The sequence below is a fragment of the Artibeus jamaicensis genome, unplaced genomic scaffold (assembly GCF_021234435.1).
Source record: "Artibeus jamaicensis isolate MK-2021 breed Jamaican fruit bat unplaced genomic scaffold, CSHL_Jam_final scaffold_1964, whole genome shotgun sequence".
Lineage (NCBI taxonomy): Eukaryota > Metazoa > Chordata > Mammalia > Chiroptera > Phyllostomidae > Artibeus > Artibeus jamaicensis.
The window spans coordinates 22,757,670-22,779,082 of NW_026522030.1; the positions used below are offsets into that span (position 1 = coordinate 22,757,670).

Consider the following 21,413-nt stretch of genomic DNA (forward strand, 5'->3'; position numbering starts at 1 on the left):
TGCATGATCTTTCATCAGGGAATAAAATAGAACTATGCAAAGGATATTAACAAAATTTGAATATTGACTTTGTATAATAGTATCCAATCAAGATTAAATTTCCTGAATTTTATAAGTGGACTATGATTATATGGTCATTAATTGCATTACTATTGCAATATTTAAGTAGATTTTTAAAATTTAATAATAAACTGGAGAAAAACTATTACAATAATCTAGGGACAGAATGATGTAACTTGGACTAAAACTGACAGTAAAGAGAGCGAAGCATGAATACATTCAAGATACACTTTGGAGCGTGAACTAACAAGACTGGTTATTGCCGTGGAAGAGAATGAGACGAACCACTGGTGCCCACAAACATCCTTCAGGGAGGGCCTAAATTAGCTCCGCCCCTGGCCCTTTTGACCCAAGCGGAGGAAGTGAAAAAGGGAAAAGATCGCCAGGCTACCGGCAAGTTCCGGTCTTGTGTCGCAAAGAGACCGTAACTTAAACCCTGCTTGGCTCCTCCCCTATAATGGGCGGTCCGGGAGAGTGACAGAAACCAATGGCGTGCAACTTGTTGGCGTACTAGCCCAATGACTTTGGAGTGGGGCGGAATCTGAGGCACGAGGCCTGATAGCATGCTTTGGGGCTTCCTTAACAAGATCTTTTGAGGTTACTGCAGCCCAAGTTTCAGAGGGTGGAGAAGGTGTGCTGGGGGTTTCAGCTTCTACGAGTGCCTTCGGCAGTTCTGTCGCGGTGGGAAGATGTGCTGTTGCCGGCTTTAAACCCGAAGTGCGGGAGCGAGGCGACCTGGAAGGATGGGGCCAGCGCCTGCCGGAGCACAGCTCTGCGGAGCTACTGGGGATCCGGAGGTGGGTGAGCCATCTGGGAGGAAGAGATGCTGAGCGTGTCAGAGGTAGCAAAGCCTGAGCGCTTGCCAGCATGGAGCACGAGGGCGGTAGCCTCTGGAGGGTCCATTCGCCCTTATGCTTACGGCCACGTGATGGCGTGTCCAGTAAGGATCTCCCGGTAGTGTGTCTGTGGATGGGGGCGGGGTCCAGGGTTGTAGTGGAGAAGATTTGGGATTTCGCAGACCAGGATTTGAAATCTGCTCACGGTGTAGCTATATCAACTGTGGAACCTCGAGCTCACGGGACTTGCTTCAAGTTTCCTCTTTCTTCCAGGATTATTGTGAGGATTGGATGACATACTGAGTTTGTTCTCTGGAGCCAGTAGATTGAAACTTTCCATCACTAATCGAGCATTAATGTATACAGTCAATTGTCAGGGCTTGCTAGGGAAGGTGGGACCTGGCAGGATTTGAATAGAGCAAGAGTGGAAATGGCATTTCCAGAAGTGGAAGCACCCTGGAAGGTGCGTGGTACCTGGAAATACGAGGAGCTCTCACACATTGCTTAGGGAGGGCCCAGTCAGTTACTGCCCCTGCCAACTCCAAACAGTGCTCCATGCTAGTGCCGTCAGGTACACATGGCGCCCTCAATTCAAGGAGTTTTCAGTCTAGACTCAGTAATGTTCTCCTAAGTAGTGATTGTTTGGATTTTACACAGTTCAATTTCCATTCAAAAGAGGGACCAGAAGCACGTAAATCTTGCCCCCACATCCTATCATGGTGGCACAGGCAGTGAATGCTAACCATCTCTGACCTCACATGGCTATTTCTTCTCTCTGGCGACAGATGATGGAGCCAGCTCTGGAAGGCACAGTCAAGGAGGGGAAGAAGGAATCCTCAAAGAAGCATACAGTGGCTGGGTCTTCAGTGGATGGCCTCCTGCAGCCGGTGAAGCTTAGCCGGGCAGAACTGTACAAGGAACCTACCAGTGAGGAGCTGAATCGCCTTAGGGAGACTGAGAGCCTGTTCCATTCCAGCTTGCTTCGTTTACAGGTACTGTGTGACTGAGGCTTAGGTTAAAGGGGCAGACATGAGATCCCAAGGCTGAAGGACTCTCCCCCACCCCTTCTTACAGATAGAGGAGCTACTGAAGGAAGTGAGGCTGTCAGAAAAGAAGAAGGAGCGGATTGATGCTTTCCTGCGGGATGTCAACCAGCGGATCATGAGAGTGCCCTCAACCCCTGAAACGGAGGTAAAACTTGTGGTACAGGGAACTGGAAAGCCCAGAAGAGGTCCTTAGTAGGAGCATCTAAAACAGGGGCCTTGCTATTCTCTGGAAGGGTTAGGGTGCTAAAGAGCTTATTCTCACAGCCAGGAGGCTCAGCTGGGTGTGTGGTCAACTACATGTTCATTCATTTAGCAAACCTGTATGTGCCTTGCAGTAGTTAGTTGTGTTCTTAGGCTACCTCAGTGAACAAAGCAGTCTATGTTCTAGTGTTGAGGTATGGACAACGGATCATAATTGTGATAAGCAAACTGTATGGCAGTGCTAGAAGGTAGTAAGCATGATGGAAAAGGGAAAAGCAGGACAAGGTAAGGGGATTATGGGACTATCAGGATGAGAGTGGTTTACAATTTTATATATATATATATGTATATACGCATATATATTTTATTGACTGATTTTAAAAAGAGAGGGGAAGGGAGAGAGAGAAAGAAACAGTGATTTGTTGTCCCACTTATTTAGGCATTCACTGGCTGTTTCATATATATGCCCTGACCAGGGATTGAACTTGTAACCTTGGTGTATCAGGTCAGCTCTGTAACCAACTGAGCTACCTGGCCAGGGCAATTTGCAATTTTAAATAGGATGGTAGAGGTAGGCCTTATTTAAATGACATTTGTGTAAAGATTGAAAAGTGAGTTAGCCATATACATATCTAAGGGAAGAGAAGCTTTTCTTCCTTCCTGTTTTCTCCTTCCTTTCCTGGAAGGAGAAACAGCCAATGCAAAGGCTCAAGGGCAGAAGTATGTCTGATGTGTTCCTTGGGATGAATGAGGGAAAGGTAGAAGGAGATGAGTTCAGAAAGATAATGGAGGACAGGGCATTTCATGCAGGGCCTTGTGTGCTGAAACAAAATTTAGGCTGTTGCTCTGGATGAAATGGGGGACTACTGTAGGGGGTGGGGTTTGTAGACCAGTGATGTGATCTAACTTCAGTTTTAAAAAGTTCACTCGGGCCCTGGCTCGGTGAATTAAGCATCAGCCTGTGAACCGAAAGGTCCCCAGTTCAATTCTCAGTTAGAGCACATGCCTAGGTTTCGGGCCAGGCCCCCAGTTGGGGGTGTGCAGCAACTGATTGATGTTTCTCTCCCTCTCTTCCTCTCTCCCTTCCCCTCTCTCTAAGAGTAAATAAATAAGAACACTTTAAAAAAGTTAAAAGTTCATTCGGGTTGTTGTGTGGAAAGTAGAGCAGATTGGAGCAAAGGTGAAATCAGGGAAACTACGCAGGAGCTTCTTACGCAGTGAGATGGTGGCGGCTCGGACTAGGGTAGAGAAGTAGAAAAGTGGTCACATCTCGATACCTTCTGAAAGCGAAATGGAGTCCTTAATAGACGAGTAAGGTGATTTAAATGTTTTTGGCTTGAGTAACTAGTGTGGAGTCGCCTTAATAGCGAAGAAGTGTTTATAAGGTGATCAGACGTTTGTTTTCCAATACGTTGACCTTGTATTTGAGCAGTGTACTAGACATCCAGGAGACATGTTCAGGAGGCAATTAGATCAATATGTCTCTGTTTCCACAGCTGACTGACCAGGCCTGGCTCCCAGCTGGGGTTCAAGTCCCTCTCCACCAAGTGCCGTATACTGTGAAGGGCTATTTCCGCTTCCTGCCCCCTGCCCAGATCACTGTTGTAGGCAGCTACCTTCTGGGCACCTGCATCCGGCCGGACATCAATGTGGATATAGCGCTGACCATGCCTAGGGTGAGGCCCAGAGTTCAGGGGATGGAGAGGCCTGCTGCTGTACCACCTACAAATCCCAGGGTCCTTTCTTTTCCCACCTGCCACTTGTCAGTGGATTAAAATCTGAATTTTAAATCAAAAGAATATACCACTGCAATCATCTTTAGAGGGCTACTTAGATAAGCCCTGGGGCCAGTTGCTGCCCCTTTAAACCTTTGTGAACTGAGTGTGGTGTTGCTAGCCCTGACTCAGGCACTCTGGCCAGCAGAGAATCCTTTGGCTTCATCTGGGCTTCCAAGCTCTCCAGCAGTAAGTACTTAAGTGCCTGGCTATTTCTCTCTTTTCCTGACCCTCTCCAGGAGATCCTACAGGACAAGGATGGACTGAACCAGCGCTACTTCCGCAAACGTGCCCTCTACTTGGCCCACTTGGCTCACCACCTGGCCCAAGACCCCCTTTTTGGCAGCGTTCGCTTCTCATATACCAATGGCTGCCACCTGAAACCACTGTTGCTGCTGCGGCCTCATGGTGGGAGAAACACTCAGCTGAGGGCACAGTGTGGGGTGACAGATCCAGTGGGGGAGGCACAGGGCCCTTAAGTCCAAGGCGAGAGGTTTGGGCCTCACATTTGAGGAGGAAAGTATAGGGGCCTCCGATTCTGAAGTGGGGCCCCAAATGTGGGGCCCTCAAGTAGGTAAGGGCTGAGGCAAGGGCCCCTGGCTCCAGTGGCTGCAGGGTTTCAGCACCCTCTGTCCCCTCCCAGGGAAGGATGAACACTTGGTCACTGTACGTCTCCATCCGTGCCCTCCATCTGACTTCTTCCGTCCGTGCCGCCTGCTGCCCTCCAAGAACAATGTGCGCTCTGCCTGGTATCGAGGGCAGAGTCCTGCAGGGGATGGTGAGCGGACAGTGGTGTCAAGGTGGAGCTGGAAGGTGGGGTATCATGGGAACTTTTCTTAAGGCTTTCCTTTCCTCCCACAGGCAGTCCAGAGCCTCCCACCCCCCACTATAACACATGGATTCTACAGGACATAGCCCTTGAATCCCACATGCAGTTGCTATCCACTGTGTTGGGCTCAGCCTCAGGGTTGAAGGATGGTGTGGCGCTGCTGAAGGTCTGGCTACGGCAGCGAGAACTGGATAAGGTGAGTTGGGAAAGGCCCGACTTCCCTTCTCGCTGAGTGGTGGGCTGGCTCTGAGCTTGGGCCTCTCTCTCCATTTCTCAGGGCCTGGGAGGGTTTAGTGGATTCCTTGTCTCCATGCTGGTTGCCTTCCTCGTGTCCACACGCAAGATCCATACCACCATGAGCGGCTACCAAGTCCTGCGAAGTGTCCTGCAGTTTCTGGGTGAGATGGCTAGACTCGAAAAGGCCAAGGATTCCACTCATCCTGGGAATCCTCTCACGTTATCAGAGATAATTTGGTTTCTTGCCATCAGGCAGAGGAGCCAGCTAAGTCCCAGAGACAGTTGCAGTTGGAGGGTGTCATTAGTCTGGGTCCCCAGAGAGGGGAATACTTTCTGATACCCATCTTCTCTGGTTCACTTCAGCCACCACAGATCTGACAGTCAACGGGATCAGTTTATGTTTCAGCTCAGATCCCTCCTTGGTGAGTGGGACAGGGCTGAGTCTGGGCAAGGAGACCTGGAGGTGAGGCCCCAACCCTGACTGGCTTCTCTCTACCCCTCCAAGCCGGCCCTGGCTGACTTCCACCAGGCCTTCGCTGTTGTCTTCCTGGACTCCTCAGGCCGTCTCAACCTTTGTGCTGATGTCACTGCCTCCACTTATCACCAGGTACCAATGGTTTCCCACTCCTAGGTTTCCCAGATGTCCCATGCCAGCCTCCCTGTCTTCTGGCAGCACCAGAACCTCAGAAACTCCTCTCCAGAGAGCTTAAGTGAGGCATGACTCTTGGTCTGAGCCCTCAGGTCAATGAGGGGAGGGGTACATTGGTGGCAGTCCCACATCTGAGTCCCTATGGCTTTAGGTGCAGTACGAGGCAAGGCTCTCTATGGTGTTGCTGGACAGCAAAGCTGATGACGGATTCCAGCTGCTGTTGATGACTCCCAAACCCATGATCCGGGCTTTTGACCACGTCCTGCAGTAAGTTTAGGGGTAATAGAGTATGTCAGCTGGTCCTGTTTCCCTAGGGCTGCTGTGAGGGGCAAAGGTTCTCAGGCAGGTGCTCATATTTCCCTCGTTGTGGGGGGATGGGTGGAGCTAACACTTGAGGCCAGCAGTACCTGATACTCCGTCTGTCCCTTCATTCCCCACCCCCAGTCTCTGTCCACTGAGTCGCCTGCAGGCAGCATGTCACCGGCTGAAGCTATGGCCAGAGCTGCAGGACCATGGTGGGGACTATGTCTCAGCTGCTTTGGGTCCACTAACCACCCTCCTGGAGCAGGGCCTGAGGTCCCGGCTGCAGCTGCTGGCCCACTCTCGGCCCCCAGTCTCAGAGGTGAGATGGAGTGGTTTAGAGAGTTTGTTGGTCAAAAGGGGTTTGGATTCAGGGTCCCAGGACGTTCAAAAGACTCACCATCTATCTAATTAGAAAGCGGGCTTCCAGATTAAGCTGGAGGACTTTGGGTTAAGCTCAGCCTCTCTGCACTCTGCAGTGGGACGTCAGCCAGGATCCACCGAAGCACAGAGACTCTGGGACCCTGACGCTGGGATTGCTCCTCCGACCTGAGGGGCTGACCAGTGTTCTTGAGCTGGGTCCAGAGGCCGACCAGCCCGAGGTGAGGAGCTCTGGGGTCTGAGGGGGATTTGGCCCTGTCTGGGGAAGCCCAGCATGTGCATTGGAAGGAGTGGGGTGGATTGTTCTCACACCTTCTGGACTGAGGCCCATCAGAGAGATTTGTGACAGAGCCTTTCTCTGTTGACCGCTCCAGTCACCCCCTTCTTCTCCTCAGGCCGCTGACTTCCGCCGGTTTTGGGGGCCTCGCTCCGAGCTTCGGCGTTTCCAAGATGGAGCCATTCGGGAAGCTGTGGTCTGGGAGGCAGTGTCTATGTCCCAGAAGCGTCTTATTCCCCAACAGGTGGTCACCCACCTCTTGGCACTGTGAGTATTAGTGCCTGAATGCCAGCATGGGCTGGGAGCCTTTCAGGAGGGTCTGGCTCAGGCCTTTGGGGTGAGCGTTTCACATCCAGCAGCTAACTCCTAACCCCCAATGTGTACACTGCGTCTGTGCTTCGCTTCCAGCCATGCTGACATCCCAGATACCTGCGTCCATTATATGGGGGGCCAACTGGATGCACTGATCCAGGGCCTGAAAGAGGTAAGGAGACCCTGGTTTGGGGGCTACAGTCAAGGCTAAGGATTGTGGAGCGGCCTGTGGCTGAATTAATTGGTTGGGGATGAGAAAGCCCCAACTTAGCCAGGCTGCACTTCCTGGAATGTCCAGAAGAGGGGGCGCTGGCACCGCAGCAGCCCTACCCATTGCAGATTCCCTGGTGATGACACTTGGTGGGGTTCTGCAGGGTCCCGGCCTCCTGACTGGTTTCTCTCTCAAAGACCTTCAGCACAGGTGAGGAGGCCCTGGCAGCTGCAGTGCGTTGCTACGATGAGCTCAGCCGCTTGCTGTGGGGGCTGGAAGGGCTCCCATTGACTGTATCTGCTGTGCAAGGAGCTCACCCAGTGCTGCGCTACACTGAGGTGAGCTGTAGGAGGGCAAGGATCCCTTTCTGCTTGGTGATCCCCATTTCTGCTTCCCCCCCTTCCCCCCCAGCTATTCTCCCTTCCAACTCCTGCACCCCTTCCCAATGCCAGGCCCCTTCTTCAGCTCTCTCTATTCCGTAGGTGTTCCCACCAACGCCAGTCTGGCCAGCCTACTCTTTTCATGAGCGCCTTCGAGAGCGGGCCTCGCTGTTGCCTCGGCCTGACAAGCCCTGTCCAGCCTATGTGGAGCCCATGACCGGTGAGGGGGCTCTTGAGAGGGAATGAGAGGGACTGTTCCCACCCCAAGCCGCAGTCTGAGACCTCTCACTCTTCTCAGTGGTATGTCACCTGGAGGGCAGTGGTCAGTGGCCACAGGATGCTGAGGCCATACAGCGGGTTCGAGCTGCCTTCCAGCTGCGCCTGGCAGAGCTGCTGATGCAACAGCATGGGCTGCAGTGCCGGGCCACAGCCACACACACTGACGTCCTCAAGGTTAGGCTGGTGCAGGGCAGGGATACCCCTGGGTGGGGCCAGGGCAGTGTCTGGGTTCCCCACTCTGTCATGTACATCCATCCCGTATCCTCTTCCTACAGGATGGGTTTGTGTTCCGGATTCGTGTGGCCTACCAACGGGAGCCTCAGATCCTGAAGGAGACGCGGAGTCCTGAGGGAATGATCTCACTGAGGGACACGCCTGCCTCCCTCCGCCTTGAGAAGGACACAAAACAGTTGCCCCTGCTCACCAGTGCCCTGCATGGGTATGGCCACCTCCATAGGCTCTTCTGTCTATAGACCCTTTTCTGCCCCCGTGTGGTCCTCCTGGCCCCCTGTATAATACAGATGGTATAATAGGGGTATGAGTTCTGGTGTGAGGCAAGTTTTAGAATTTTGGCCTTGCCATTTCACTGGTTAAGTCCCTTTGGGCAGGATTCTCCACTGGACCTATTTTTCTTATCTGTAAAATGGGAATAATGCTAGGACCAGCCTCTTAGGTCATTAGTTAGGAAAATGTGAGTTGATACATGTAATGTTAGTGCAGAGCTCAAAGTTGGACAAAGTTTGAATAAAATAGTGGCACTAGGGCTGAAACTGTTCTTGAGCCCCGAATGACCGAGTCTCATTGCTACGTCCTCTTCTCCCCCCCCCCCCCAGACTCCAACAGCAGCACCCGGCCTTCTCAGGTGTGGCTCGGCTAGCCAAGCGATGGGTGCGCGCCCAGCTTCTGGGTGCCGAGTTTACTGATGAGAGCCTGGACCTGTTGGCCGCTGCCCTTTTCCTGCACCCTGAGCCCTTCACTCCTCCCAGGTGATTGCCTCCACCTTTTTCCCATCCAGGAAGTTCTGCCTGGGGCCAGCTTTCACCGTTCTTGCTGTACCTGCAGTCCAAGTGGGAGAGGGTGGCTGAAGCAAGTGACAGAAAGGGTTCTAAGATACACCCCCAGTCCAGGCCAAGGGGTTTAGACTTTGTAGATTGTTCAAGAAGCCTAGGGATATGCGGCTGGACTCCACCTTGCTCACTCCTTCCCTCAGCTCTCCCCAGGTGGGCTTCCTTCGGTTCCTTTTCCTGGTATCAACTTTTGATTGGAAGAACAACCCCCTTATTGTCAACCTCAACAGTGAGCTCACTGGTAAGTGGTAGGACTTGGTGGACTGCAGAGTATGGCAGGCAGGGGTTTTCCCTGTGACTCTGTTAGGTTTTCTCTGTGCCTTCCCCATCCCTGATAGCTACACCTGACCCTTACTTCCTTGGGTGGAGAATTAGTAGAAGGGAGAGGCCCAAATCAAGTCTTTAGGAGACTCTGAGACTGTAGAGATGTGGTTTGCCCACATGTTGACCAGAAACAATGGACTGGGGGTGGTAAGCAGGCTACCTGGAGGGCTGTGAAGTGGAGAGGAGAAGGGAAGGGGCACTCTGAACACCAGGTGAGAAGTCTCATGATGAGCACAGAAGGGTCTAGATGAGAATAGACATTTTGAGGGTGGGGTAGGAATGATGTTTTCTGGTTGTAATATGAGGAGCTCCTGGTCTTAGCAGAGAGGAAGGTGTCAGCTTTCTAATTCCCCAGGTGTGTGGGAGCATAGGGTGGGAAGGGGCCAGGGGCAGGCCTCAGCTTGTACAGGGCCAAAACCAGATGGTTCCCAGGCAGTGGAAAATTGTGCCTCTGGACTGAGGCTGGGAGTTTTAACGCCCTTCTGAGTTGAGGCAAAGTTGGTGTCCCTTTCATTGCTTTTGTCGCTTGGGGGAAGGGTGTTGGAAAACCCTTGTAATGGATAGCTGCAGGGTGTATAGTCAGAGGACCTGGGGCAGTAGAAGGTATCTTGGGGAGAGGGGCAAGCTGAGCCAGGGTTCCTGCTTCCTTCTTGTCCGCAGCGGAGGAGCAGGTAGAGATCCGCAGTGGCTTCCTGGCAGCCCGGACACAACTCCCCGTCATGGTCATTGTTACTCCTCAGGATCGCAAAAGCTCTATATGGACACAGGATGGACCCTCACCCCAGGTTCAATCCCATCTCTGCTCCCAAATGTGTGGTTTTCTCCCTCAAGAAAAAGCAGGCCTAGCCTGAGCTAAGAGAGACCTGTGGTCAGGTCAGACTTATCTGATAAACATGTGCCCCCAGATCCTACAGCAGCTCGTGGTCCTGGCAGCCAAGGCCCTGCCTATCCTAGAGAAGCAGCTACTGGACCCCCAGGGGCCTGGAGATATCAGGGTAAGCCATGGACCAAGACCGCCTGCAGGGGCTCTGGGGATTGGACCTTTGAACCAGGGAACTTTCTAACCCTGGGAGCCCTCAGAGGATGCCCACTCCCTTACATGGGAGACAGTCCAGGGAAGGCGTTGAGGCTGCCCAGGGTGGCTGGCAGTGGTGGCAGAGTCTGGAGGAGAACCAGGGCCTCCGCTGCATCCAGGCCTCCCGCTTCTGGCCTGTGCTCCTTCGTGCTGGACCCAGGCTAGCACCAGCTGGGTCTTGGTGTTTCTGCCTTCAAATGAGCATTCAGGGCCAGAATGGGTGGACACACAAAGGGAAAGGGAGGAATCAAGGTGGGCCTGTAGAGGGGTTTGTGGTCAGCTCCCTACTCTACGTGGGCACTGTTGACCCTCCCTGTCCTCCCTCAGACAGTGTTCCGGCCACCCTTGGACATGTATGACGTGCTGATCCACCTGTCTCCCCGTCACATTCCCCGGCACCGCCAGGCTGTGGACTCGCCAGCTGCCTCCTTTTGCCGTGGCCGGCTCAGTGAGCCAGGGCCATCGTCCCTGATGCCCGTGCTGGGCTTTGATCCTCCTCAGCTCTACCTGGCACAGCTCAGAGTAGGTCCTAAAGGACTGACTGACCCTAGGGAGGGGACTTCCAAGTGGAGCTGGGGCCCTGGAGGTGACTCTGTCCTGTAATCTTGTCTCTATCCTGCCTTTTCCTAGGAGGCCTTTGGGGACCTAGCCCTTTTCTTCTATGACCAGCATGGTGGAGAGGTGATTGGTGTCCTCTGGAAGCCCACCAGCTTCCAGCCCCACCCCTTTAAGGTGTGTTGGCTGGTGACAGCCATCCGTTGTTGAGTGTACATGCGGCTCCATGTAGGCATGCATGTCTGTGTGTGGCCTGCTCCATGAGTGACCTTGTGTCAGGTGTGAAGTGTGTGTGCCTTAGTGTCTCTGGGTGTACCTTTGTGACACTTCATTTCTCTGATTCCCCTAGGTCTCCAACGCAAAGGGGCGCATGGTGGTATCTCAAGGTGGGGAGCTGGTGATGGTGCCCAATGTAGAAGCAATCCTGGAGGACTTTGCCATCCTGGGCGAAGGCCTGGTACGGGCTGTGGAGGCCCAAACTGAGAAGTGGAGTGTATGATCTCCGGTCTCGGGAACAAGCTGTAGATGGACAGCAGGACTTGCACCTCTGGAGCAAGGTGTCAGCAGTGGGACCTCCACCCTCACTGCATATGGACCCTCCAATGGAGAGCTTGCTGGCCTGAATACTGAATCCTCCACAGCAGAAGTCCTGCCCCAGTTTTCTGTCTAATGCCCCAGCATTGGGGCAGGAGCCATGATGTCCTGTGGAGTCCCCTGGACCTGGCTGAACTCCCAGAAGATGAGAGGGAGCCAGCTCAGAGGCAACTGAACAAACCCAGGAGATCAAGCTACATGTCAGCTCTGGCCTGGGTTCCTTCTTTTTTCTTTCTTTCTTTCTTTCTTTTTTTTTTTCTTCCTAGGCCGCTTCCAGAAGCCTGGAGAGGAGGGCATGTGCCCAGGGCAGGGGCTCTGTCCCCTTTTCATTGTCAGGATATGTCTGTCTGTCCCTCAGTGCGTTGTCCATCTTTAAATGGGTCTCAGAAGAGGTGTGGCGCTTCCTGAGGGTCACAGTACCAGCACTTGAGCAGTGGAGGGGAGCTGGTAGGTTGCATCGAAGGCGTGTAATGCCCTCCTGTGTTGGTTCTGCTGCTTTCCAGGACAGGAACATGGAAAAGCACAGAGGACAGGAAGAGGCTAAGTGGGTGAAGGGACAGGGGAGGGGGTGGCTCCCCAGTCCAGAAGAGATGTTGAAGCACAGAGTGCTTTCCTGGCCTCTCAGTGTCTGACTCCCTCCGCTTCTGTGAGTCAGCCCACCCACGTCACTGGTCACTCTCGGTGTGCTGCAGCGGGGGTGCGGGAGCCAGCTAGACCAAGCCCTGCTCCGGGAGCTCGGGTGTTCCAGGGGAGGCGGATGCTGCTTCCTGTCTCCCTTCTCTGTCTCCCCTAATCCTTCTGTTTTTCTTGACTCGGATCAAAAGTGCCTTCTCTTGCCCTGGCTACTGTGACTCAGTGGACTGAGTGCCGGCCTGTGAACCAAAGGGTCACCAGTTCGATTCCCAGTCAGGGCACATGCCTGGGTTGCGGGCCAGGTCCCCAGCTGGGGGTGTGCAGTAGGCAACGCCGGCACACTGATCTTTCTTTCCTTTCTCCCTCCCTTCCCACTCTTAAAAAATAATTTTTAAGGGCCTTCTCTTTAAGCCCGTCTCACTCCCCCAGTCTGAGAGGCTCTTTCCCTCCTCAGAAATAGTAGAGCAGATACTCTGTTCAGTTTGCTCTGCAGTCCTGAACCACATCATGAACTCTGCTGTTGTCTTAAATTCTGGTTTAAAATTAAATCATTTATTTTCCCCATTTCTTGGCTTGCCTCCCTTTTTCACAGGGTTTTAACTTGTCTCCTCTGTGGCAGCGCTTTGGGGGCAGGAAACATGTTAGAACATAAAATCTGTGGCATCCAGCACCGTGTGCCACACTGCAGGGGTGTGTGCAGAAGGGGCGCCTCACCCGAGCAGCCGGAAGGCGGGAAGGCCACCGAGAGACCAAGAAAAGGAGAATCGGTTTGTGATCTCTGCGTAGAATGGGTGGGGCGGTAATACAGCCTGAGAGAGCACGAAAAGTGATGTTTATTGAGTGCCCCAAAACTGCCGAGTCCTTTTGCAGATCTTATTTATGAGAATCTGATCCTATGAAGCACATACTTTTAACTAGGCTAGTTTTCTGAATGAGGGAACAGGTTCAGTGGCGGGCAGGGGCCCCTGTGCAGAGGGCCTTTGGTGCTTGGCTCTGAGGCTTCATCCTCAATAAGCCACTTACGGGAACTCTAGCCTCCAATTTCATCCCAATTCTGTTAGTCTTTGTGAACCGGTGCCAGTCCCTGCCTGCCCTTGTCATGAGACAGCTGGGCCTATGGTTGAAAGTAACATAGCGAACCCATTGATTGGCTTTGTAAATGGGGGTCTCCATCTCCCCCTGTGCTGTTCATTTATGAACTCCAGAAATCAGCAGCCCACCTTTATTTTCTGCGGATGCTTCAGGCCTGTAGCTTCTGGCCCTTTCAAGAACCCAGCATTGGATATCCCAGTGAAAGCAGGGGACGAAATCTACCCCAAGGCAAGGCTGTGTAGCAGGTGGCTTCAGGAAGTACAGACACTAAGAATAGTGTGGGAAATGCAGATGCTAAAGAACTTGTGACACATGGATATGAGCAAAAGGGGGAGGGGATGTGGGTGGGAGGGGGTGCAGGGTGGAGGGGAGGGAAGGGGAGGTGAAATGGGACAACTGTAATAACCAATAAAATATATTTAAAAAAAAGAAGTACAGACACTAATCTCACGCCGGAAATAAGCCCTGGCCTTGCTACTTCCCCATGTCGTCCTGGGCAAGTCACTTTTCCCCTGCTGGGCTCAGCCTCCCCACCTTTAAAACAGGTATGAGGATGGCTCTCTCAGGTGCCCCTGCTGGCAGTGGAAGGGAGTGGAGGACTTGGAAACCCCAGGAGCTGCACTACATTCTTTTTTCTACTCCCTGCTTCAGCTTAGGGAGTAGGGTGGGGTGGGGTGGGGGAGAGCAGGAAGCCCAGGCTCCAATTTCAATCCCTCACATTGTGCTCTTAACCTGTTTCCCTCAGATGTTCTCTGGGAAGTAGTTGAAGAGGCTGGTGTGGTCTAAGGTGACTTTCGGGAAGGAGATGGGGGCGTGAGGAGCTAGAATTTCAGGGGAAGGGAAGGAGAGAAGCCCAGAAGGAGCTCCAGTATGAGCAAGTTGTGCAGGGTGATACAGACTAGACATCCCCACGGGTGTGTCCGCCTCTGGGTCCCTGCATTTACATTTGCAGGTAGATGTGGATGGACTAGGAGCACGATTTGTCTGCTGTGTATGTGTGTGGGGGGCATACACACATCTGTGTGCACTAGTCTGTGTGTGCAGGGTTTTGTCTCCAGCTCTTGGTTGCCGTAAAAGGAGAAATCTGCTCTATTTTTGAAGAGCAAGTCAGAAGAAAAAGCTCTCAGGTAGGAGGCAGGAATTCTGGTTTTCTTTCTGCAGCTTTAAATGGCTTTAAATAAAGACTTCCCACTCTTGGGCCTTCCATTTTCCCAGTTCTGTCGGAACTAAGCTTCGGTGTGTAGTTGCATTTAGTGAATTCTCAAAGGGCTCTCCCTTCCATCCATGTGATCTAATAACCTTCTCTAAACCAGAATCCTTTTAGCTAAAGACCCTTTCTTTCTCTGCCCAGCTCCTTACCTTGGAGAAAAAGAGCAAGACCCCAAACCCTAGGGGTCCCTGCAGTAGGTGACATTCAACGAAGTCCTGAGGGCTGCTTGGTTCCTGACCCACTGTCAGATTTGGGCTTGTTCCACCACCCCCACCCCCCCATAAATATATACGTAACCCCTCCAACATCCAGTTGCTTTGTGAGTCAGAAATTAATCCAGGTGAGCCATAAAGGGGAGGGGCACGTGAATCACCCCTGCCCTTCTCAGACAAGGCCAGCCTGCCCCTCCCCCTACTGTGGAGGAAGAGAAGGAAGAGAAGGAGCATCTTAGATTGCCCCGGGGAACTAAGGGGGACCAGCATGTTCAAAACCCAGAGGCAGACACTTCCCCTCCCACTTCAGTTACTGGAAGGCGAAAGGGGAGGATAAGTTTTCTGGTTTGCATGGGGCCCAGAGAGGTGTATGAACTTGTCCACAAACACACAGGGAGTAGGGAGTGGAGCTACAGAGAATCTAGGTGTCCTGGCTCCAGGCCTCGCTGCTGAACTTGGGTGTTCATGGAGCCAAGGCCTGGGGTGGGGAAGAGTAAAGGACTAGAGAAGCCTGGACAATGGGGCTGGGAGGAGTGAAAAGCCGGGCCCTCTCCCCTGTTCTGGGCTGCCTGCCAGCTTTGCCCCACTCCCTCTGCCCAGGGCAGTTGAATGAAGCTGTTATCAGCAAGACCCAGAGAAGTAGGGTCAAGTATAAGGGTAGGGGTGGGAGCATGAGCACTCCGTTCCACCTCAGTTCAAGCCTGAATCTCCTCTGTTTGCCTGGGGTTGGGAGCTCCTCAAAAGAAGAACCCGACTCTTCTCTATTCTCCTGGACTGAAAGCCTCCACAGGACAGGGATGAGGTCTCCTAAAGATGAACGATGCCCAGGTTGGGCCCTTATTTGAGGTAGTAAAAGAACGTAGAGATCCAACCCCTGTTCCACTTGATGACCAACGGTTTGGGTGAAAAAAATAGTCAGACAGGACGTCCTGGCTTTTCCCAATCTCCCTTCACAATACCCTCATCTTTATCTTCCAATCAGTGGGGTTTCGCTGGAGCCCAGTTCCCACTGACCCCAGATCTGGAGGCCCTCAGGAAGTCATTCCGGAAGTTTGACTGCAGAATCTCCTACTGCAGCCTGTCCTCTCCTCTGGATCCTTCTCCTGTGAATCCTCTCCCCTAGGGCAGGCGGCCAGTGGCTGCCCTGTAATTAGCACCTGGGCTGGGCTGGGCCGATGGGAGAGGGTGCTGGGGCTCACGCACACCCCACACCTTTCTGGAGCACCAGACGCAGAGTCCTCCCCCCCGCCTGCCTCCCCACCCCCGAGCCCTTCACACCACAGGCTTCCCGAGAGCACTGTTTCTGGGCCTCGCCTCAGCTTCAGGTTCCTTTCCATTCTGCCCACCTCCAATTTCAGCTTCTTGCCTACCTACCCTGCCCAGTCTGCCTACAAAACCCCAAATCCTAACCTTCCTCCCTCCCTGCAGCCATCGCCCTGCGTCTGGCCTCTCTCTCTCCACTGTGGCTTCCTTCCAGGCTTTCTGGCCTCAGTGTCTTCCCTTCTAACCCATCCTTCACGCGGCATCTGGAGGAATCCTACCAAATGCAAACAGAGACCACGTCAGGCCTCTGCTTAAAACCCTCAGGTCTCCTGTAAGCCACTGTTCTTAGCAGTGAAACATTTATGAATTGTTACCTTGTTATCAAATCGCTAAGAAGATGCTCTGGTTGGAGGAGAGCTGGGGACAAGGCTCAGCCTCCTGGGCTTCCCTCCCGCCATCTCCAGCTGTAGCAGACCCCGTGAGAGCTTCCTCTGAGCCCTTGGGGCTTGAAGAAGCACCGCTTAAATATCTCTGCCCAAACACCCCCCCCACTCCCAGTAAGGTCCAGGCCCTTAATATAGAACCCAAAATCCTTCCTGTGCTACTTGTGTCCCTCCCTGGCCTCACTGTGGCTGCTCTCATCAATATCAGGTCAGCACCCATTCTTTCCAGGGTTTGGTCCAACAGTCTCTCACCTGCAAGACGCTCCACAAAATCCCCAGTCAAATGTTTCCTCCTCCAGGACGCCCTCTGATTGCCTCAGCCCAAAGGATGCTCCATACCCTTCCTGATTTCAGAGACCAGGCAAATAATATGGTTCCCCATATGAAGCCTGTGATCTTTCCTTTTTTCTTAACCTCTGGTCCTGACTCCTCATCCTCTGAAGCAATCCCATCCTGGTTCCAGGAGCTTTTCTGAGAGCCAGGAGGGAGATGGGAAATCAGAAAGCCCAGAGGCTTCAAGGCTCCCAGGAATCTGATCCCGAGGTGTGAACCAGAGCCCTCTAGACACCCTACGCCTGTTTGTAAGGACAGCCTGGTCTATGTCAGCTTCACGTCACTAACACCCCTCTTCCAGTGTGTCTCCAGACTCCTTAACTTCTATCTCCATCTTCTATCTCTGGCTTTTATAAACACGGGACACAGATCCACAGCCAGTCCCAGATAAGAACACACACAGGCACACTCAGGCCCTCAGGGATGCACACATACACGTGCGGCTGCCCACAGGTACACACGCATCTCCCTGGATATATACACACATGCAGTCAAGAATGCACACAGCTATTCCCATGTGAGGAAGTGTGGCTCTGATTAAGGAGACAGCTTCTGGAATCAACCTTTCCATCTATGTCGATTGTGTAATACAGTTTTCAAAGCCTGAAACATTCACAATCTAGTTCGATTGTTACAGAGGCCCTGGGTCTGGGACTGGGGGAGGACTCCAACCGAAACCTCCAGGTGGCTGATGAAGATACTGAGACTCTCAGGGGTAGAGGAAGAGAGCGGTCCAGTTCACCAGCTGGTCGGTGGCCAAGCCAGACTTGGAACTGAGATTCTGGGTCTGTCAGGGGGCCCTGCCCCCATCAGTCTGCCCCTGTAACTGTGGACCCTTTCTCAGCAAGAGGTCTAGCCTCTGTCCCATCCCCCTGCTTCTTCTCTATGACCCTCTGCTGTCCTCAAGGGGTGCCAAGAGCAGCTCAAGGACAACAGAAGGTGGACCCAGAGTCCCCAGGATATGGGTCAAAAGGTAGATTTTCTCAAGGTCCAGCTGCTCATCTGGCTGGAGGTGCCTGAGGTGGGTAGTTCACGTTCACAGATTCCCTGCCGTCTTGCCTGTCTGTCTGGAGACAGGGGGTGACTGCTGGCACAGTAGGAGGAGATGCTCGCCCGCCCCCCAGTCTGGGGACGCTCGTAACAGGGTGATTCATCTCTGTACTCCACTCCCCTTGCCAGTCTAGAGCCAACCCCCCTCCCCCAGCTCTCAAGGCCCAGAGGCAGGGATGGTGGCTGGCAGTGGCCTGAGAGGGGGGCACACTCCAGCAAGGGAGATCAAGCATGGAGGGACTCTGAGGCTTCTCGTGCCCTGGCTCCCGGCTCTCCTGTGCCTCCAGCCAGGCCTGGGCTCCCTGGCCTCTGCCCGTTTCACCTCTTCTCCACGTCCCCACGGGGGTTGAATCCCAGCTCAGCACTCACTGGCGAAGTGAGACCTTGGCAGGTCACTGCTCTCCAAATTTCAGTTTTGTCATTTGTGAAAGGGGGGAAATATACCCACTTCTGGGGATTGCTTTGCATATGGGAGGAAGTACATTTTTTCAAAGGTTTTATTTATTTATTTTTAGAGAAAAAGGGGACAGAGGGAGAAAGAGAGGGAGAGAAACATTGATGTGTGAGAGAAACATGGATTGGTAGCCTCTCGCACGTCCCCAGCTGGGGACCTGGCCGGCAACCCAGGCATGTGCCCTGATCAGGAATCAAGCCAGTGACATTTTGGTTTGCAGGCTGGCACTCAACACACTGAGCCATGCCTGCTAGGGCACTTTTTTTTTTCTTTTAGAGAAACGTTGACTTGTTCCATTTATTTATGCACTGAATCCACAACCTTGGTGGATCTGGACGATGCTCTAGCCAATTGAGTTACCTGGCCAGGGCAGGAAATAACTTTACTAAAATTGAAAACATCTATGTCTGTTTAGGCTTGCTCCTCCCCCAGCCTGTCCCAATGCTCTAGGGAGATAAGGGGATTCAGGGAGACGGGGGGGCATTGTAGCATCATTCATTTTCTATGGCTCTACTCTTCTTCACCCCACTTGCTGACAGCAAAGCCCAAATCTCCTCTGCGGCTCTTCAGACTGCTCCCATTCAGGGGAAAATGTCTGGGGACAGGACGTGAAGGGCGTGCCACCCCCCCCATTCCTTATAGGGCCCCAGCCAACCCCTCTGGTTCAGCAGGCTGGAGCTTGTGTCTTCAGCCCTTCCCTTGACTGGAAACCCACTTCCCCAGCTCTGACCTCAAGGAGTCACAGCCTCCCACGGGTGGATGGGCTGTCAAGGCCCCTTTCTAAGCCCAGCCCTCCCGCCCAAGTGAGACACAGACCTTGCTCAAGATGCCCTGGGAGGAGATGGAGACTCCTCCCAGAGCGGGGTTCCAGCCTGCACTGGGCCTGGGCTCTCCTTCCCAAAGCCCAAGAGAGAGCCCAGAGGGCTCTAGGTAAACTGCGTGACTCAGAGTCAGGTCCTCACCAAACTCATTCTACTCTGTGAAGCCATGCTTCCTTCTGCCTTTTCTGCCAGGGGGCGCTATTCACACTGACCGCATGGAGAATGACGCCCGCAGCGTCCGGTCCCACGACGAAGGCCTGCTTCTGCTCCGCTGAACCACTGCTACCCTGGCATTTCTAGATAGGCATCCCCAGGCCCTGACCCCCCTCAATCCCAAATGACCGAAAGAGAACTGACAGGAATAAGGAACCCTTCCTCGCAAGGCATTGCATCCTCCAGGCAAGGTCCTCTCGGGCCCATTAAGAAAAATGAATCACACCCTGGCCAGTGTGGCTCAGTTGGTTGGCCATCATCCCACAAACTGATTTCCCATCAGGCACAAGCGTGGGTTGTGGGTTCAATTCCAGTCAGGGAGGTTCAATTCCACGTATGGGAGGCAGCTGATTGATGTTTCTCTCTCTGTCTGTCTCTTTCTCTCCCCTTCTCCTCCTTGCTCTAAAATAAGCATGTCCTCCTTGAATGCGGGTAAAGAAGAAAAAGAAGAATGAAGGATGATGCCTTACCCACACCTTCTCAGCTCCAACCCTGATGCATCCCAAGGTGCATGTGTATGCACATATATGAACATGTGCGTAACCACTAGTTACAAATAGACATGGGTTAGGTGAGAGCGTACGGGGCCATGGTCCTGAAGGTCGAGTGCTGATTTGGGGCCACAGAGCACTGAGAACCAGCTCTCGTTCCACTTGCCAAACTATGTCACTTGGCATGGAGATGCATCCATTAGAGGGGGTTGCAAAGATTCTCTGTGGTGGGCTGTAGCCCCAGATTATAGGTAGGCACACATACGCATGCACGCATGTGTGAGTGCATGCACGTGTGTGTTCATGCTGCTTAATGTGAACAAGATACACAAGCCCACGGTCATGTGAGGGACCTGCCGCCCCCGCCCCGGTGCGGCACACGTGAACACCTCTGCGAGCCGAGCGCCAACTCTGCAGGAGCCGTGCATGCGCCTCCCGGGGGCAGAGCTGCTCCTGTTTTTCTCCTCTGCTCTGGGTCCCAGGGCAGGCCAACAGGCCCATAATGGGGTGCTGTGGGCTGGGGTTCCCCACTTTCTTTCGGTGCTGAGGAGTTCCTTGCTTGTTCCTGCCCTATACTGCCTTTGCAGCCCCACCTGAGGTAGTGAGAAGCTGAGAAATACCCCATGGGGCAGGTATAAGAGAGGGCAGCATGTTCCCCCATGGGCTCTGGCGTCAGGACTCTAGGGTTCTGTTCTGAGTGAGTGAGTCACACACTGGCAGTGCGGCTGGAGGCAGGCACTCAGTGATGGCTCCCTGATTCACGATGGGGCCGCCCAGAGAGTGGGGTGCATCGCTATGGGCCCAGGGCCATGAGAGATGTTGTATGTGGGCTCCGTATGCGTGACTCTGTGGCCGGGATCCCATGTGAATGGGACCCTGTGAGCATGTGAGCAGAGCTCAGTGTTCATAGGCAGTGTAACCGTCAGTCTCACGGTACATGTGTGTTTGCACACATGGGTGCATGGGTATGAATCTACCTGATGTGTATTGCTAAACCGCATCTCTTTAAGCTTGAGTCACTTTTGGAGCTTTTATTTCTGACAACCATTTCTCAAGGGACAAGTCCCTAAAGCCCGTAGCCCACCTGGATTAAGTCCATCTGGAAAATGTGGTCTCCTGGCCTCCCTGGCAATGCCACAGTAGGTACAAGGGTGAGGGCATATTTGCTCCTAGTCCTGTGGGAGTTGGGCCCAGGCCACCAAACGTCACATTCCCAATTATTGAATGCAGCACAGGGAGCAGGGTTGCCCCAAGAATCCCCTCAGAGGGGGCTGACACTCCAACAGTTTAGCCAGTTTAATCTCTTAAAGGGACAGACTCTCCCTTGGCTGGAAATTCGGTGAGAGTGGGAGAGGAGAGGGTTAAAAACGGCGGGGACTTACTCTGCTGGCAAGCATGGGGCATGTGGCATGTGGCATGTCAGAACAACTTCAGTTCAGCCTCTGGAGCCATGTGCAAAATGCACTCAGGTACACGTGTGACAGTCTCATTTAACCCAGCCACATCTGACAGGATGTGCACAGCCATGAGAAATGCCCAACAAGTGTGACCAAGCACAGAGGACAAATGTCCTGTGTGGACACAACTGTGGACAGAGCTGGTCCAAACAGACAACACATGACGTACGCTCAGGACAAGGAGCAAGGGCCCACGAGCTCTGTCTGGAACTCGGCATGCGCTCTGTGTGCCCAGCTGAGTCTGGCCTTGGAGAGTGTCTCTTCTTTGGGACCCACAGCGTCTGCCCTCCAGCCCCCTGCTGAGGACATACTGGGTCCAGCCATCCTGTAGACCCAGGGCCAGGTTCTTTTTC

The 21,413-nt window shown here is 53.2% G+C and overlaps 1 protein-coding gene across 1 annotated transcript; it reads left to right on the top strand.

The window, feature by feature from the left end:
* The first annotated feature begins 591 nt into the window (after nucleotides 1–591).
* NOL6 (nucleolar protein 6) lies at nucleotides 592–12,585 on the top strand. The gene is made up of 26 exons (XM_037151638.2): nucleotides 592–857; nucleotides 1,682–1,888; nucleotides 1,971–2,087; nucleotides 3,640–3,819; nucleotides 4,158–4,326; nucleotides 4,562–4,696; nucleotides 4,780–4,943; nucleotides 5,025–5,145; nucleotides 5,348–5,406; nucleotides 5,490–5,591; nucleotides 5,785–5,900; nucleotides 6,078–6,255; nucleotides 6,413–6,535; nucleotides 6,710–6,858; nucleotides 7,000–7,075; nucleotides 7,312–7,452; nucleotides 7,597–7,714; nucleotides 7,793–7,947; nucleotides 8,049–8,212; nucleotides 8,607–8,759; nucleotides 8,984–9,081; nucleotides 9,825–9,949; nucleotides 10,070–10,159; nucleotides 10,567–10,761; nucleotides 10,870–10,971; nucleotides 11,144–12,585. The coding sequence occupies exons 1-26, from the start codon at nucleotides 804–806 to the stop codon at nucleotides 11,291–11,293; spliced, it is 3,441 nt and encodes a 1,146-aa protein (XP_037007533.2). The 5' UTR covers nucleotides 592–803; the 3' UTR covers nucleotides 11,294–12,585.
* Nucleotides 12,586–21,413: the final 8,828 nt, after the last annotated feature.